Raw genomic sequence first — 18,652 nt, 5'->3', positions numbered from 1 at the left:
AGCTACTCGCCACCGTCTCTTTATTCAAAGTTTCGTGAATAGGGGTGGTTCCTTTCCTTCATCTCCAGCAATGCTAAACCCGTGAGGAAGGTTTCTGCAGCAGCTGCACAGTGGGATAGAAACAATGGTGGGGATGGAAGTGAGGGGACTACACTAATAATAATAATGAGGGCATTTATTAAGTGCTTACTAGGTGCAGAGCACTGGTCTAAGCACTGGGGAGGTTACAAGGTGATCAGGTTGTCCCACGGGGGGCTCACAGTCTTAATCCCCATTTAGAGATGAGGGAACTGAGGCCCAGAGAAGTGAAGTTACTTGCCCAAAGTCACACAGCTGACAAGCGGCGGAGTCGGAATTAGAACCCACGACCTCTGACTCCCAAGCCCATGCTCTTTCCACTAAACCACACTGATTCTCTATATTTATTCATTCATTCAATCGCATTTATTGAGCGCTTACTGTGCAGAGCACTATACTAAGCACTTGAGAAGTGCAAGTTGGCAACGTATATGCCAATATTAACAAAATAACAGAATAGTAAATATGTACAAGGAAAATAGAGTAATAAAGCGCTTGGGAAGTAAAAGTTGGCAACATATATGGCAACATTAACGAAATAAACAGAAAAGTAAATATGTACAAGGAAAATAGACTGAGCCCCCTTTTTCCTCTCCTCCTCCCCTTCCCCCCCGCCCTACCTCCTTCCCCTCCCCACGTCACCTGTATATATGTTGGTACAGATTTATTACTCTATTTATTTTTCTTGTACATATTTACTATTCTATTTATTTTGTTAATGATGTGCATTTAGCTTTAATGCTATTTGTTCTGATGACTTTGACACCCGTCTACGTGTTTTGTTTTGTTGTCTGTCTCCCCCTTCTAGACTGTGAGCCCGTTGTTGGGCAGGGACCGTCTCTACATGTTGCCAACTTGTACTTCCCAAGCGCTTAGTACAGTGCTCTGCACACAGTAAGCGCTCAATAAATACGATTGAATGAATGAAAATAGAGTCATAAATCTGTGCTGTGGGGAGGGGGAGGAGGAGAGGAATGGGGAGGGAGGAGCCAAAGGGCGGGCAGAGGAGAAGAAGGGAGAGGTGTCGGCGGTGGGCCATGGTGTTGTTGTTGTTGTTGTTGTTGTTGTTTTGTTGTTGTTGTCCGGGCCTTCTGAGGAGAAGCTGATTCCCCCTTGCGAAGTACAAGTTGGCAACATCGTGGCTCAGCGAAAAGAGCCCGGGCTTTGGAGTCAGAGCGCATGGGTTCAAATCCCGGCCCTGCCAATTGTCAGCTGTGTGACTTTCGGCAAGTGACTTCACTTCTCTGGGCCTCAGTTACCTCATCTGTACAATGGGGATTAAGACTGACAATGAATGAATGAGTAATGATGGTATTTATTAAGCACTTACTATGTGCAAAGCACTGTTCTAGGCGCTGGGGAGGATACCAGCGTGGCTCAGTAGAAAGGGTCAGGGCTTTGAAGTCAGAGGGCAGAGGTTCAAACACCGGCCCCACCAGTTGTCAGCTGTATGGCTTTGGGCAAGTCACTTAACTTCCCTGGGCCTCAGTTCCCTCATCTGTAAAATGGGGATGAAGACTGTGAGCCCCCTGTGGGACAACCTTGTATCCCCCCAGCGCTTAGAACCGTGCTTTGCACATAGGAAGCGCTTAATAAATACCATCATCATTCATCCATTCACTCAATTGTATTTATTGAGCAGACTGAGCCCCCTCCTTCCTCTCCCCCTCCTCCCCTTCTCCATCCCGCCGCCTTACCTCCTTCCCTTCCCCACAGCACCTGTATATATGTATATATGTTTGTACGGATTTATTACTCTATTTATTTTACTTGTACATATCTATTCTATTTATTTTATTCTGTTAATATGTTTTGTTCTCTGTCTCCCCCTTCTAGCCTGTGAGCCCACTGTTGGGTAGGGACCGTCTCTGGATGTTGCCAACTTGGACTTCCCAAGCGCTTAGTCCAGTGCTCCGCACACAGTAAGCGCTCAATAAATACGATTGAATGAAAGAGTGAATGAATTGAGCGCTTACTCTGTGTAGAGCAATAAATACGATTGAATGAATGAATGAATGAAGCGTTTACTGTGTGTAGAGCAATAAATACGATTGAATGAATGAATGAATGAATGAATGGAGCGCTTACTGCGTGTAGAGCACTTAAGCGCTTGGGAAGTACAAGTTGGCAACATATAGAGACGGTCCCAATCCAACAGCGGGCTCATTAATTAGCATTAACGAAATAAACAGAATAGTAAATATCTACAAGGAAAATAGTCACTTCATTTCTCTGAGCCTCAGTTCCCTCATCTGTAAAATGGGGGTGAAGACTGTGAGCCCCACGTGGGATGACCTGATCACCTTGTATCCCCCAGAGCTTAGAACAGTGCTTTGCACATAGTAAGCGCTTAATAAATACCATCATTATTCATTCATTCAATCGTATTTATTGAGCGCTTGGGAAGTCCGAGTTGGCGACATATAGAGACGGTCCCAACGCAACAGCGGGCTCATTAATTAGCATTAACAAAATAAACAGAATAGTAAATGTGTACAAGGAAAATAGAGTCTTAAATCTGTGATGGGGGAGGAGGAGAGGAATGGGGAGGGAGGAGCCGAAGGGCGGGCTGAGGAGACGAAGGGGGAGGTGTCGGCGGCGGGCCATGGCGGGAGAGGCCTGAGGCGTTGTTGTTGTTGCACATAGTAAGCGTTTAATCAGTGCCATCATTATTCACTCATTCATTCATTCAACCGTATTTATTGAGCGCTTACTGTGTGCAGAGCACTGTACTAAGCGCTTGGGAAGTGCAAGCTGGCAACACACAGAGACGGTCCCTACCCAACAGTGGGCTCACAGTTTAGAAGGGGGAGACAGAGAACAAAACCAAACATATTGACAAAATAAAATAAGTATTTATTGAGCAGTTACTGTGTGCAGACCACTGGACTAAGCGCCTGGGAAGTACAAGTTGGCAACATATAGAGACGGTCCCTACCCAACAGCGGGCTCACAGTCTAGAAGGGGAATACAGACAACAAAACGTATTAACAGAATAAAATAAATAGAATAAATATGTACTAGTAAAATAAATAGAGTAATAAATACGTACAAACATATATACAGGTTGGCAACATCTAGAGACGGTCCCTACCCAACAGCGGGCTCACAGTCTAGAAGGGGAATACAGACAACAAAACGTATTAACAGAATAAAATAAATAGAATAAATATGTACAAGTAAAATAAATAAATAGAGTAATAAATACGTACAAACATATATACAGGTTGGCAACATCTAGAGACGGTCCCAACCCAACATTGGGCTCATTAATTAGCATTAACGTTTGGTTCTGTTCTCTGTCTCCCCCTTTTAGACTGTGAGCCCACTGTTGGGTAGGGACTGTCTCTATGTGTTGCCAATTTGTACTTCCCAAGCTCTTAGTACAGTGCTCTGCACATAGTAAGCGCTCAATAAATACGATTGATTGATTGATTGATTGATTAACATAATAAACAGAATAGTAAATGTGTACAAGGAAAATAGAGTCTTAAATCTGTGATAGGGGGAGGAGCCGAAGGGCGGGCTGAGGAGACGATGGGGGAGGTGTCGGCGGCGGGCCATGGCGGGAGAGGCCTGAGGCGTTGGTGTTGTTCTTGTTGTTGTTGCACATAGTAAGCGCTTAATCAATGCCATCATTATTCACTCATTCATTCATTCAACCGTATTTATTGAGCGCTTACTGTGTGCAGAGCACTGGACTAAACGCTTGGGAAGTCCAAGTTGGCAACATATAGAGACGGCCCCTACCCAACAGCGGGCTCATTAATTAGCATCAACAAAATAAACAGAATAGTAAATGTGTACAAGGAAAATAGAGTCTTCAATCTGTGTTAGGGGGAGGAGAAGAGGAATGGGGAGGGCGGAGCCGAAGGGCGGGCTGAGGAGACGAAGGGGGAGGTGTCGGCGGCGGGCCATGGCGGGAGAGGCCTGAGGAGGCGGCGTTGGCGTTGTTGTTGTCCTGCCCGGGACAAAGGCAACATGGCTGGGTTGTCGGTCCTTGTGAGGAGAAGCTGGTCGGTGAGGCTGGCCGGCCTCAGGCCTCGGCGCTGACGGGCTGCCGCCCTCGGGAGGATGGGGAGGATGGGGCCCCGCGCCCGCCAGGCCCGCCATGGCCCGCCCTGGGTGCTGAGGTGGGCGCTGTGGGCGGCCCTGTGGGCGGGGGGCGCCGTGCCCGCCGTGCCCCCTGTGCCCCCTGTGCCCCCCGGGCCCCCCGCGCCCCCCGGGCCCGGCCTGCCCCCCGGCTGCAAGCAGGACGGCCGCCCCAAGCCCCCCGGCCGGACCCCCAACGCCGACGGCAAGGTGGTCTGCAGCAGCCTGGACCTCGCCCACGTCCTGCCCCCCGACACGCTGCCCAACAGGACCGTCACCCTGTGAGTAGCGCTGCGCCCCTTGGACGAATCATCATCATCAATCGTATTTATTGAACTATTACTGTGTGCAGAGCACTGTACTGAGCGCTTGGGAAGTCCAAGTTGGCAACAGATAGAGACGGTCCCTACCCGACAGTGGGCTCACAGTCTAAAAGACTTTAGACTAAAGTCTAAAGGTTGTACATATTTATTACTCTATTTATTTTACTTGTACATTTCTATCCTACTTATTTTATTTTGTTGGTATGTTTGGTTCTGTTCTCTGTCTCCCCCTTTTAGACTGTGAGCCCACTGTTGGGTAGGGACTGTCTCTATGTGATGCCAATTTGTACTTCCCAAGCGCTTAGTACAGTGCTCTGCACATAGTAAGCGCTCAATAAATACGATTGATTGATTGATCATCATGCCTTCCTTCATTCAGTCGTCTTTATGGAGCGCCTACTGTGTGCGGAACACTGGACTAAGCGCTCGGGAAGGCCAAGTTGGCACCATCTAGAGCCGGTCCCGACCCATCCTGGGCTCGGGTTCTTACCACTAGGCCCCGCGGCTTCTTATTCTTGGCTTCCTGTGAGATTGGGTTCCACATGTTTACCATGGAGGAGAGTAGTGATATTACAATCAATCAATCGTATTTATTGAGCGCTTACTGTGTGGCAGAGCACTGTACTGAGCGCTTGGGAAGTACAGGTTGGCAACATATAGAGACGGTCCCTACCCGACAGTGGGCTCACAGTCTAAAAGACTTCAGACTAAAGTCTAAAGGCATCATCATGCCTTCCTTCATTCAGTCCTCTTTATTGAGCGCCTACCGTGTGCGGAGCACTGGACTAAGCGCTCGGGAAGGCCAAGTTGGCAACATCTAGAGCCGGCCCCGACCCATCCTGGGCTCGGGTTCTTACCACTAGGCCCCGCGGCTTCTTATTCTTGTTTTCCTGTGAGAATGGGTTCCGCATGTTTACCATGGAGGAGAGTAGTAATATTACAATCAATCAATCGTATTTATTGAGCGCTTACTGTGTGGCAGAGCACTGTACTAAGCGCTTGGGAAGTACAAGTTGGCAACATCTAGAGACGGTCCCTACCCGACAGTGGGCTCACAGTCTAAAAGACTTTAGACTAAAGTCTAAAGGCATCATCATGCCTTCCTTCATTCAGTCCTCTGTATTGAGCGCTTACTGTGTGCGGAACACTGGACTAAGCGCTCGGGAAGGCCAAGTTGGCACCATCTAGAGCCGGCCCCGACCCATCCTGGGCTCGGGTTCTTACCACTAGGCCCCGCGGCTTCTTATTCTTGGCTTCCTGTGAGAATGGGTTCCGCATGTTTACCATGGAGGAGAGTAGTAATATTACAATCAATCAATCGTATTTATTGAGCGCTTACTGTGTGGCAGAGCACTGTATTAAGCGCTTGGGAAGAACAAGTTGGCAACATATAGAGACGGTCCCTACCCAACAGTGGGCTCACAGTCTAAAAGACTTCAGACTAAAGTCTAAAGGCATCATCATGCCTTCCTTCATCCAGTCCTCTTTATTGAGCGCCTACCGTGTGCGGAGCACTGGACTAAGCGCTCGGGAAGGCCAAGTTGGCACCATCTGGAGCCGGCCCCGACCCATCCTGGGCTCGGGTTCTTACCACCCGCGGCTTCTTATTCTTGTCTTCCTGTGAGATTGGGTTCCGCATGTTTACCATGGAGGAGAGTAGTAATATTACAGTCAATCAATCGTATTTATTGAGCGCTTACTGTGTGGCAGAGCACTGTACTAAGCGCTTGGGAAGTACTTCATCATCATCAATCGTATTTATTGAGCGCTTACTGTGTGCAGAGCACTGTACTAAGCGCTTGGAACGTACAAGTTGGCAACATATAGAGACAGTCCCTACCCAACAGTGGACTCACAGTCTACAACTACTTTTACTTGTTAAGCCTTTACTAGACCCCGCGGCTTTTTATTCTTAGGCTTGTCTTCCTGTGAGATTGGGTTCCGCATGTTTACCGTGGAGGAGAGTAGTAATAATAATAATAATGATGGCATTTATTAAGCACTTACTATGTGCAAAGCACTGTTCTAAGCGCTGTGGAGGTTACAGGGTGATCGGGTTGTCCCACGGAGGGCTCACAATCTTAACCCCCATTTTACAGATGAGGGAACTGAGGCCCGGAGAAGTCAAGTGACTCGCCCAAAGTCACACAGCTGACAATTGGCGGAGTCGGGATTTGAACCCAGGACCTCTGACTCCAAAGCCCGGGTTCTTTCCACTGAGCCACGCTGCTTCTCTTAATATTACAATAATAATTGTAGTTGTTAAGCCCTTACTAGACCTCGCAGCTTCTTATTCCTAGGCTTGTCTTCCTGTGAGATTGGGTTCTGCATGTTTACCATGGAGGAGAGTAGTAATATTACAGTAATAATTGTAGTTGTTAAGCCCTTACTAGACCCCTGCTACTTCTTATTCTTAGGCTTGTCTTCCTGTGAGATTGGGTTCCACATGCTTACCATGGAGGAGAGTAGTACTATTACAATAATAATTGTAGTTGTTAAGCCCTTACTAGACTTCGCGGCTTCTTATTCTTAGGCTTGTCTTCCTGTGAGATTGGGTTCTGCATGTTTACCATGGAGGAGAGTAGTACTGTTACAGTAATAATTGTAGTTGTTAAGCCCTTAGTAGACCCCGTGGCTTCTTATTCTTAAGTTTGTCTTCCTGTGAGATTGGGTTCCACGTGTTTACCATGGAGGAGAGTAGTAATATTACAATAATAATTGTATTTGTTAAGCCCTTACTATGTACCAAACACTGTTCTATGTTCTGGGGTAGATACAAGTTAATTCCCAGACTGAGCCCCCTCCTTCCCCTCCCCACAGCACCTGTATATATGGATATATGTTTGTACGGATTTATTACTCTATTTTATTTGTACTTATTTATTCTATTTATTTTATTTTGTTACTATGTTTTGTCTTGTTGTCTGTCTCCCCTTTCTAGACTGTGAGCCCGCTGTTGGGTAGGGACCCTCTCTAGACGTTGCCAACTGGGACTTCCCAAGTGCTTAGTACAGTGCTCTGCACACAGTAAGCACTCAATAAATACGATTGAATGAATGAATGAGTGCAAAGCACTGTTCTAAGCGCTGGGGAGATTACAAGGTGATCAGGTTGTCCCACGTGGGGCTCATAGTCTTCATCCCCATTTTACAGATGAGGGAACGGAGGCCCAGAGAAGTGAAGTGACTTGCCCAGAGTCAAACAGCTGACAAGTGGCAGAGTTGGGATTTGAACCCATGATCTCTGACTCCAAAGCCCGGGCTCTTTCCACTGAGCCACACTACTTCTCTAAGGTGATCAGGTTGTCCCACCTGGGGCTCACAGTCTGAATCCCCATTTTACAGATGAGGGAACTGAAGCCCAGAGAACTGATGGCATTTATTAAGCGCTTACTATGTGCAAAGCACTGTTCTAAGTGCCGGGGAGGTTACAAGGTGATCAGGTTGTCCCATGGGGGGCTCACAGTCTTCATCCCCATTTTACAGATGAGGGAACAGAGGCCCAGAGAATTTAAGTGACTTGCCCAAAGTCACACATCTGACAATTGGCAGAGTCGGAATTCGAACCCAGGACCTCTGGCTCCAAAGCCTGGGCTGTTTCCAACGATAACTTTGGTGTTTTTTTATTAAACGCTTACTATGTGCAAAGTACGATGGGGAGGTTACAAGGTGATCTGGTTGTCCCACCGGGGGTCACAGTCTTAAGAGTCTTAGAGAAACAGCATGGGTCAGTGGAAAGAGCACGGTCTTTGGAGTCAGTCATGAGTTCAAATCCCAGCCCCGCCAATTGTCAGCTGGGTGACTTTGGGCAAGCCCCTTGTCTGGGCCTCAGTTCCCTCATCTGTAAAATGGGGATTAAGACTGTGAGCCCCCAGTGGGACAACCTGATCACCTTGTAACCTCCCCAGCGCTTAGAACGGTGTTTTGCACATAGTAAGTGCTTAGTAAGTGCCATCATTATTATTGTTATTTATCCCCATTTTACAGATGAGGTAATTGAGGCACAGAGAAGTGAAGTGACTTGCCCAAAGTCACACAGCTGACAATTGGAGTCGGGATTTGAACCCATGACCTCTGACTCCAAAGCCCGGGCTCTTTCCACTGAGCCACGCTGCTTTGGGGAAGCCAGGCCACTCTGGCCACTGGGCCCATCGTCGCCGCCTCCCGCCCTCCGCTCCACTCGGGACAGGCCCCACGTTGCTCCTTTTCCATCCCCAGTTTCCGAAATTCGGGACCATTTTTTGTGTCAGTCCTGCCCCCCGCCACCGAATCAGCTCCGGAGACGGCGGCCTTCCCACCGCCTCCCAGCAGCCTGTTGCGTGAACCAAAGTGCAGGCGAAGAAAGCACACCAACAGTCCCCCAGTGCCTGCATTCATCCATTCAGTCGCCCTTATTGAGCGCTCTGCACACAGTAAGCGCTCAATAAATACGATTGAATGAATGAATGAATGGAGCACCCGCTGTGCGCAGAGCACTGTGCTTAAGCACCTGGAAACTACAGCGTGGCTCAGTGGAAAGAGCACGGGTTTGGAAGGCGGAGGTCATGGGTTCTAATCCAGACTCCGCCCCTTGTCAGTTGTGTGACTTTGGGCAAGTCACTTCACTTCTCTGGGCCTCAGCTACCTTATCTGTAAAATGGGGATGAAGACTATGAGCCCCAAGTGGGACAACCTGATTTCCTTGTTTCTGCCACAGCACTTAGAACAGTGCTTGGCACATGGTAAGCGCTTAACAAGTACCAAGGTGGTCTTTATTGCTGCATTGTAATAATAATAGTTCTTGCCCATAAGGGGCAGCCGCCCCTTTTCGGTAGAGGCACCTAAATAATACAGTAATAATGGTATTTGTGATGCGCGTACTGTGTTGCCAAGCACGGTTCTAAGTGCTGGGGTAGGTACAGAGTAAGGGGGTTGGCCCACAGACTTCATCCCCATTTTACGGATGAGGCAACCGAGGCACAGAGAAGTTAAGTAACTTGCCCGAAGTCATCCAGCCGCCAAGTAGCAGAGCTGGAGCCAGAACCCACGACCTGTGACCCCCGAGTCCGTGCTCTTTCCCCCAAGCCACGCTGCTTCCTATTCGATCCAAGACGGAAAAGCAACACGAGCCCAATATTACCAACCAAACAGAAAAAGCACTTTGTTGCACTAAAGGTGGCCAATTAGATATTTTGAACTCTTGACTTTGCTTTTACAAATGCAAAACGGTCAGACTTCTCCAAGGAGTAAAAAGAACCCAAAGTGCAATCTCGAAGTTGTAATATGAGTTAGTCCTGCGTGGAAAAAAAGTTATAATTTAAAAGTGCTGAGATAAATCATTTCTTTAATAACTTTAAAATGGCAGCACTTAGAGAGCTCTAACTCTCCCAAAGTGGAATTTGATTTTCGGCTGAAACCGAGCATGGAAAGTTTCAGCTAGTTTTACAAGCTTCACTATTGTAAAGATGTTGACATTTTGCCCCTTCCAAACCAGCGGGCAGTATTCAGTTATTCCTTGGAGAAAATCCTTGCGGTTAGACCGACCTTGTTTGTTTTCATCCAACTTTTACAAAGATAGTTATGTGGAAAACTTAGACACTTCTACCGAAAATCACTCGTTTCTTTTTTCAAAAGGTCATTAGAAAGAAGTGTTTTTACTACTTTGACTTAGTGGCTTTTGTACCCCTCCAAGCGCTTAGTACAGTGCTCCCTGGGCCCAGTAGATGTCCAGTAAAGTGCCAAAGATGGAGCGAACAATCAAGTTCTGTAAAGTGAGTTGGGAAGGACTTAACTTTGTAATGATTTCTACAGATACAGCTTCAAAACCCAGCTGTAGAGGGCATCTGTAAATACAAATGTTAATTGCGAAGATAACTTTGGTGTTTTTTTTCCAGCATTTCTAGTGGGAATTTAGTTGGCGTAGAATTAAACACAGTAGCCCGTGTAGTTTTCACAACTTAATTCGTGACGGCACAAAAATAACTTCAATAGCCCAGCCATTGTTTTTAGAGGCGTATCTAAATGATACCATTTGGTGGCAGTAATACTTTTTCAATGAAGTAGATTTCTGGGGAAAGAGTCATTTTGAAAATAAAATAATTTTAGGGTGAGCCCAGTGTAGGAGTCAAGCCCAGGGGGGAAAAAAAATCATATTTGGGAAGGTATTTTTATACTCCGGTCCTAGTTACCACTCAGAAGTTACCCTAAAAACAGTTGTAAATATTTTGGTTCAGGATCAATTACACGTAAGTTGATTCAGGTTTTGGTTCAGTTTGTATAACGATCTCAGCCTGTTACTGGCCTCAGCTGTTTCCCATCAACTCCTGCATGCCTGTTTGCCTCAACATATTTTCCATTTTCCTTCCAGGAAAATAGTAGATATTATGGTGTAGAAAACACCTTTTTAATTATCCCCTGTGAAGTGAAATACTGCTATTGATCTGTCTGAGGTACATTTTCACCATTCTAAAACAAAGGTAAAAGGGATTTGCAGTTTTACCTCTAATCCAAAGAAGAATGGTGGTCTGATTCAGTTCGATTGTCTCCCTGATTGAGGAATGTACACTGTTGTTAAGGAGCACCAAGATGTTTTTCATGCATTTTTGAGGTAAATTACTGAGGTGCTTAGTAACTGATGGAACTGGAATGTCCCTTTATTACGTCACTGGGCATGGGCTGATTGGTGCCCTCCTATTTGATTTTTGGGCAGGGCTAGTTTTATAAGGTTTTTATTTAGGCCAAGTTGACATTTAAAAGTTTTCAGTAGTGGAACCATAAGATGTAGCTAATGCTACTTACGATTGGACTCTTAGATTCAACTTGAAGAATAGAAGAAACTTGTAGAGCATGGTTCAATTCCACTAGTGTGAACTGTTTCATTTCTTGCAAAGGGAAGTGTCACTTCTGCAATTCCAGTCATTGTTTCTAAGGACATAGGCAGAGGAACCTCTTTGATCATTAGCGAGAATCTTAGCGAAAGGAAATTAAGGGTGGCATGTAAATCCAAGGCCATATAATATACTTATAAATAACGAACATGAGTTAGTTCCTAATTGTAAAAAAGAATTGAAGCTTTGTTAAACTGTGGGTTTTATATGTAAAGGGTCTTTCAGCTTTGAACAGAGGACTATTTTAGAACAGTGACTAAACTGAACTTTTTTGGTGGGGGTTTTGTTTTTAATTTGTGCCCATTTTATTATTGTGGTTGGGGGAGGACCATGTAAAGTTTGGGAAGATAATCTGCCGACCTAAGGGGGGAAAAGAAATCCAACTACTCGGAGTCTTATGCTTAAAGAGTTAAATTCAGACGGGGTTTGAAAGTAGAAGATTTGACATGAAGTTTTAGTGGAATAGCTCTGCTTCGTGGTGGAAGTGTCTGGTGAGGTTGTTGACGGGAGGAAGAGGTGCCTTCCCTGACCATGTGATCCATCAGTGGTTTTTGAGGGCTTGTATTTATTCATTCATTCAATCGTATTTATTGAGCGCTTACTGTGTGCAGAGCACTGTACTAAGCTCTTGGGAAGTCCAAGTTGGCAACATATAGAGACGGTCCCTACCCAACAGTGGGCTCACAGTCTGGAAGGGGGAGACAGAGAACAAAACAAAACATATCAACAGAATAAAATAAATAGAATAAATATGTACAAGTAAAATAGAGTAAAAAATACATACAAACATATATATATGTATATACAGGTGCTGTGGGGAGGGGAAGGAGGTAAGGTGGGGGGGTGGAGGGGGAGCGCTTGTACTCCCCCAAGTGCTTAGTACAGTACTCAATAAATATTGATACTGTTTGATTTCAGAGCACTATACTAGGTGCTTGGGGGAGAATGTTTTTTAAGAACTTACTATGTGTCAAGCACTGAACTAAGCTCTGGGGTAGATAAAGAGCCCGCTATTGGGTAGGGACCGTCTCTATATGTTGTCTACTTGTACTTCCCAAGCACTTAGTACAGTGCTCTGCACACAGTAAGCGCTCAATAAATGCGATTGAATGAATGAATGAATAAAGAACAGTGCTTTGCACATAGTAAGCGCTTAACAAATACCATTACTATTATTATTATAAAAGATCATCAGATCCTATTTGGGGCTCAGAGTGGGACGTTAGAACAGTCAACCCATCATGTTTATCGAGTGCTTAGTGTGGCGAGCACTGTACTAAGTGCTTAAAGGATACAATGTAACAGAGTTGGTAATACGTTCTCTTCCCACAAGCTTACAGTCTAGAGGGGGAGACAGACATTTAACATAAATAAAGCACAGTGTTGGGTAGGAACCGTCTCTACGTGTTTCCAGCTTGTACTTCCCAAGCACTTAGTACAGTGCTCTGCATACAGTAAGCGCTCAATAAATACGATTGAATGAATGAATAAATAAAGTATGGATATGTACATATGTGCTGTGGGGCTGAGGGCAAATAGGGAGCAAATCTAAGTGCAAGGGCATTGCAGAAGAGAGTGGGAGAAGAGGAAATGAGGGCTTAGTCACATCTCTTGGAGGAGATGGGCCTTTATTAAGCCTTTGAAGCTGGGGAGAGTGATTATCGCAGATGAAGAGGGAGGGTGTTCCAGGCCAGAGGCAGGACGTGGGCCAGAGAGGTGCAGGACAAGATGGAGGAGGTCAAGGTATAGTGAATAGATTGGCATTAGAGGAGCAAAGTGCGGGCTGGGTTGTAGTAGAAGAGCAATAAGGTGAGCTGGGGGTGAAGGTGGTTGCTTCAAAGCCAATGGTGAGGAGTTTGATGCAGAGGTGGATGGGCAAATACTAGAGGTTCCTGAGGAGTGGGGAAACACGGACTGAACACTTTTTTGTTAGACAAGTGATCCAGGCAGCAAAGTAAGGACTGGAGTGGGGAGAGCCAGGAAGCAGGGAGATCACCATGGAGACCAATGCACTAATCCAGGCGGGATCAGATAACTGCTTGGATTAACATGGTAGCAGTTGGCTGAAGAGGAAAGGGAGGATTTTAGCGATGTTGTGCAGATCGAACAGGTATCGACTCTCTACTTTGCAGACGAGGGAATTGAGGTACAGAGAAGTTAAGTGATTTGCCCAGGGTCACAGAACAGGCAAGTGGCTGAGCCGGGATAAAAACCCAGGTCCTCCGACTCCCAGGCCTGTGGTGTTTCTGCTGGGTCACGCTGCTTCTCTATATGAGTTACTAGACACGTTCCCTGCCCACGAGGAGCTAACAGTCTAGAGGGGGAGCAGCCATTATAATGGATGTACATAAGTGATGTGAGGATATGGTGAATATCAAGTGCTTAAAGGGTACAGAACCAAGTCCACTGGTGACGGAGAAGGGTGAGTGAGCAGGGGAAACGAGGGCTTAGTCAGGGAAGGACTCTTGGAGATGTGGTGTTTTTTTTTTAACTCCTCTGAAGGTGGGGAGAGTTGTGTTCCACATAATGGAAGGGGGAGGGAGTAGAGGTCGGAAGGAGGACAGGAGCAAGGGGTTGGCAATAGGGAAGAAGAAATTATGGTACAGTGAGTAGGTTGGCATTGGCCAAATGTGTGGACTGGGTCGTAGGAGGAAATCAGTGAGGTAAGATAGGAGGGGGCAAGCTGATTGTTCTTGAAATAAACGTGAAGTTCTTGAAATAAACGTGAAGTTGAGTTTCTATCTGATGAGGTGGATGAGGAACCATTGGAGTTTTTGAGGAATGGGGAGTTATGGCCTGAGTGGTGTTGGCATCAGGGTGGACTGGAGCCAGGAGAGATGGGAGGTGGGGAAGTCAAGGCAGAGGCTGATGCAGGAGTTGAGATATGGTATGTGCTTGAGTCAGCATAGTAGCAGTTTGGGTGGAAAAGGCAGATTTTATATTTTAGCAGTGTTTTGAAGGTAGCAAAGACAGGCTTGGGTGATGATGGATTGAATTTGTGAGTTGAAGATAATGGCAAGATTTCAAGCTTGTGAGACAGGGAGGATAGTGGATGGAAAATATGGGGAGAACAGGGTTTGGGTGGGAAGATGAGGAGTTCTGTTTTATACATGTTAATTGTGAAGCATTGGTCCAGGTAGAGGTATCCTGCAGGCAGGAGGAAAAAATGAGGTTGCAGAGAAGGAGAGAGGTCAGCACTGGAGAGGAGATTTGGGAATTATCTGTGTAGAATTAATAGCGTAAGCTATAGGAGTGAATAATAATTGTTGTATTTAAGTACTTACTAGCAAATCAGGTTGTACACAGTCCCTGTCCCACACAGTGTTAATCCCCATTTTACAGATGAGGTAAATGAGACACTGAAAATTGAAGTGTCTTGCCCAAGGTCAGACAGCAGACAAGTGGCAGAGCCGGGACTAGAACCCATGACCCTCTGGCTTTCCAGGCCCATGTTCCGTCCATTAGCCCATGAGTTTTCCAAGGGAATAGCTGTACCTGGGGAACAGAAGGAGATCCAGAACTGAGCCTTGAGGGACTTGGACTGTTAGAGGGTGGGAGACAGAGAAGGAGCCCGCGAAAATGATGGGAAAGAGCCGCCAGAGAGAGAGGAGAACCGCCACCAGAGGACATCGTCAGTGAAGCCAAGGTTAGATAATGTTTCAAAGAGATGGGAGTGGTTCACGGCATCAAAGACAGCTGGGAAGTCGAGGAGGATTAAAATAGTGATGGCTGTTGGATTTGAAAAGGAGGAGGTCAGTGATGACCTTAGAAGGGGCAATTTCTGTGGTGTGAGGGGGGTAGAAGCCACATTGGAGGGGGTTAAGGAGTTGTCAGGAATTAGAGGAAAGGAAGTAGGGTCAGCAGGTGTAAACTTGCTCAAGGAGTCAAGGAGTTTGGAGAGGAATGTTAGGAGGGAGATGGAGAGTGTAACCGGAGGGAGTCACGGAGTCAAGGGAGGGATTTTTTAGGAGAGGGGATGCATGAGCCCATTTGAAAACAGTGGGGAAGAAGCCTTTAGAGAGGAACAGTTGAAGATGGTCAGGGAGAGAAGAAGGGTGGGGGCAAGTGCTTTTAATATTGTCCAAAGGGAAGGGCTCAGAGGAGCAGATGGAGGGGGTAGATCTCTTGAGATATTGCTGGAAAAGATGGTAGTGTCAGAGGGGAAGGAGGAGGTTGGGATTGGAGAGGAGCAGGGAAGATTTTAGGGAGATCATCCCTGATAGCTTCAGCTTGATCAAACTGTGTGGCCAGGTCATTAGGGGCAAGAGATGGGGCAGGCTGGGGGTCAGGTTTTGACGAGGGAGTTGTTGCAGACAATGGGCACACATTAGAAGGGAGAAATAATGGGGCCGGCTGGAGAAGAGCGAGTTAAAGCAGACACACTTGAGATGGACAAACTGGTCCCGGTGTCTGGATTTCTGCCTGTAAGTGCTCCACACACCGTGCACAGGAACAGAGGAGGTGTACTGAGGAGTTGACCCGGGCTTGCGGGTTTTGTGGTATGAGTTCTGCAAAGGGACGGGGGAATGAGGGAGTTGGGTTCAGTAGAGAGGGTGGTGTTGAGGGTGTCAACTTGTATGTCACGAGGAAGTAGTTGGGTAGGGAGACCAAATGACCGTTGCCAAGAATGAGTGTCTTCCTGCATTAAAATCATTGTGTGCCCTGTATAATGAACTTCGGGGGAAAAAGTGTGCTTTATCAGGAGTGGACCTTAATGAAGAACCATTCACTCTGGCAGGCATCACAAAATCTTCTTTAATGCAATTGGGATCAAGTCAACCAATTCATTGTGCTCTCCCAAGTTGCTAAGTGCAGTCAACATTTTTCACACAAAGTGCTTAATAAATGCCATTCATTAATTACTGTTGCTAACAAAACAGGTGTGTAACAGCTATAGTACGCACACATCTGAAAAGCAGTCTGAGTTTGAGGTACCATTTCAGGAGTTCTCTTCAGTAAATACACTTGTTCCCGAAACCCCTTAGTCTGAAAGAGTGGCCTCGAAAGAGTCTCTCCTCAGTCTTTAGTTCTCAGTCTCTCGTTGGTTGGAGTTAAACCAACTAAAATTTCCATTGTCTATAGTTGGGAAACAACCTTATGATATCAAGTGTTCAGCTTTTGTTAGTGTCATTGTGATAGCTAAAAAGTGACATTTGGTAGTCTCCATTTTATTCTCTCATTTCCTTCTCTTGGATTACATATATATATATGTGTGTATATATATATATGTGTATATATATATATATATATATATATACAGTGCTCTGCACATAGTAAACACTCAGATATGATTGACTGATCTGCTGCTGGGCTGAATCAATGTCATGCCTCTCTGTACCCTTAATAATGTTAGTTCTTTTCTCCCTGGCTTTTTATGTACTTGCCTCTTCCTGCCCCCTTTTTAAAAATACTGATATTTAAGTACTTACTATGTGTCAAACCCTGTTCTAAGCACTGGTATATACAAGTTAATTAGGTTGGACACAGTCCCTGTCCCTCATGGGACTCAGTCTAAGTAGGAAGGTGAATAGGAGAATTGACAAAGAGCAATCAAGTAACATGCTCGGGGTCACACAGCAGGAATTTGGCAGAACCGGGATTAAAACCCAGATCCTCTGACTCCGAGGTACGTGGTCTGTCCACTAGCCATCTGGCTGCTGGATGTCCTTTGGCAACCATTCTCTTCATCTGCTTTGTCTAGTGAAGCTGATTGGAAAGACCACCGCCTCAGTGTTGATGGATTGGCAGAGTTCAAAAATTTCATTAATGGCAATCCTTACTGGCCATTTGGCATTCAGGAAAGTTTTCCAGATCAAAAAACTCAAAGGGCAGATTGGATTCTTGATTCAGTTTTCTACTTGTAAGATAAAAACCAGACAAGCCATCAGTTGAGACTGTACGAGATAACGTCCATTTTTAAACACTGCAGTTCCACAGCCCAGGGAACCACTGGGGGAAAAAAAAATATTTCTTTGGTGGGATACGGAACAACAATTAAAATTCTTACCTTCTAATTAACCAAGGGAATAGAGCAGCTCCCCGATCCAGTTTAACCACTCATAGCGCCCGGGGTGCCCAGTTACTCAGGGCCTTTACGCTGTCTCCTTTTCCTCCTACACTTGGATGGAGTTTGGCTTGGCCTTTGAGACGGTGGAGGTGGTGAATAAATGAAAGTGGGAGCATCTGTGGAGGAATTAAATGTCTCCTGGATGCCTGTCAACGATGATAAAAGAGCTGCCCGGAACACTTGTGGGCTGTTGGCTGTCAAAATTAGGTTGCAATTAGTAATTCCTTAAAGCCTGTGTGCCGTGCCATTTTTACTCCCCAAACCAAATACCGATGGTAGCTTTGGTCCTCTCCCCCTAATTCTGTCCAAAGAGACTTCCCTCTCAATGGAAACCCTTGGTGTGGTAAGAGCCTGGACCTAAGAAGATTACCGACTTCTCTAGTTTGTGTGCAGACTAGACAGGGACGAACAATGCACCTTTGTCTCAGTTACCAAATGTTGTCGAAAATATGTTTTTGATCACTGTGCGTGTGCCTACTTTATGACCTCCTTGAGATAATTGCATGCCTTCTCTACTTCAGTTTTTAGTCTTTCTAAAAGGGCAAACAAGGGTAAAAGTACATTATACATTGGAATAATAGGATAATTAGGGGAGCAGGAAGGTTCATATGTGGATGTAAGCCATGCCTCCTTAAGTAATGTCTAGTTCTTCGAGAATGTGAAAGTTGCACTCTTCCAACTTTGCACTTTTCCAATAAGGAAAACCCAATGTTGTGAAACTCGTCCCATTCCAGCGCTTTCTACCTGTTACAGGCATGTTGAGCCCAAACAGGCTCATGTTGTCAGGGGAAACTTCCCTAATTTCCTTCAGTGGCCTAGTCAAGCTATCTGGTGAAAGAAAACATGCTATGCCAGAACTGAAGTTTGTCTTCCAGGCAAATACAAAGTTTAGTACTTTGTGAACAAATAAACATGGTGGTCCCACCTTTGAAGTACTACATAATCAATATTTTTTGCTAATTGAATATCATTAATGCCAAATTTTCTTTATCCTGTCTTTCTCTTTGATTTTTAGTCCTCTCGCTTTTAACTTTCACATTAGACTTATTCTAGCTTCATTTCAAGTGATATGATATGTAAGATGTGTGGCCTAGTGGAGAGAACACAGTCCTGGGACTCAGAGGATTTGGGTTATAATCCTGGCTCTGCCAAATGCCTGCTGTGTGACCTTGGGCAAGCTACTTAACTTTTCTGTGCCTCAGTTCTCCTATTCTTCCTCCTACTTAG

General features: G+C 45.7%; 2 protein-coding genes across 3 annotated transcripts in view; one reads left to right on the top strand and one right to left on the bottom strand.

Annotated features, from left to right (window-relative positions):
• The window catches only part of LOC119933013 (cytosolic beta-glucosidase-like), a 120,628-nt gene extending 109,545 nt beyond the window's left edge, over positions 1–11,083 (bottom strand). For both annotated transcript variants that reach the window (XM_038752182.1, XM_038752183.1), the window contains exon 1: positions 10,971–11,083. The gene's annotated coding sequence lies outside the window, so the exon portion shown is untranslated. The remainder of the gene's footprint in view (positions 1–10,970) is intronic.
• Positions 4,153–18,652, top strand: part of ADGRA3 (adhesion G protein-coupled receptor A3) — an 81,799-nt gene continuing 67,299 nt past the window's right edge. Inside the window, exon 1 of the mRNA XM_038751942.1 lies at positions 4,153–4,451. Coding sequence (XP_038607870.1) covers positions 4,153–4,451 — 299 coding nt within the window. The remainder of the gene's footprint in view (positions 4,452–18,652) is intronic.

The sequence above is a fragment of the Tachyglossus aculeatus genome, chromosome 10 (genome assembly GCF_015852505.1).
Source record: "Tachyglossus aculeatus isolate mTacAcu1 chromosome 10, mTacAcu1.pri, whole genome shotgun sequence".
NCBI lineage: Eukaryota > Metazoa > Chordata > Mammalia > Monotremata > Tachyglossidae > Tachyglossus > Tachyglossus aculeatus.
The sequence above is the reverse complement of the archived record's forward strand: the minus strand, read 5'-3'. Positions and strand labels throughout refer to the sequence as shown.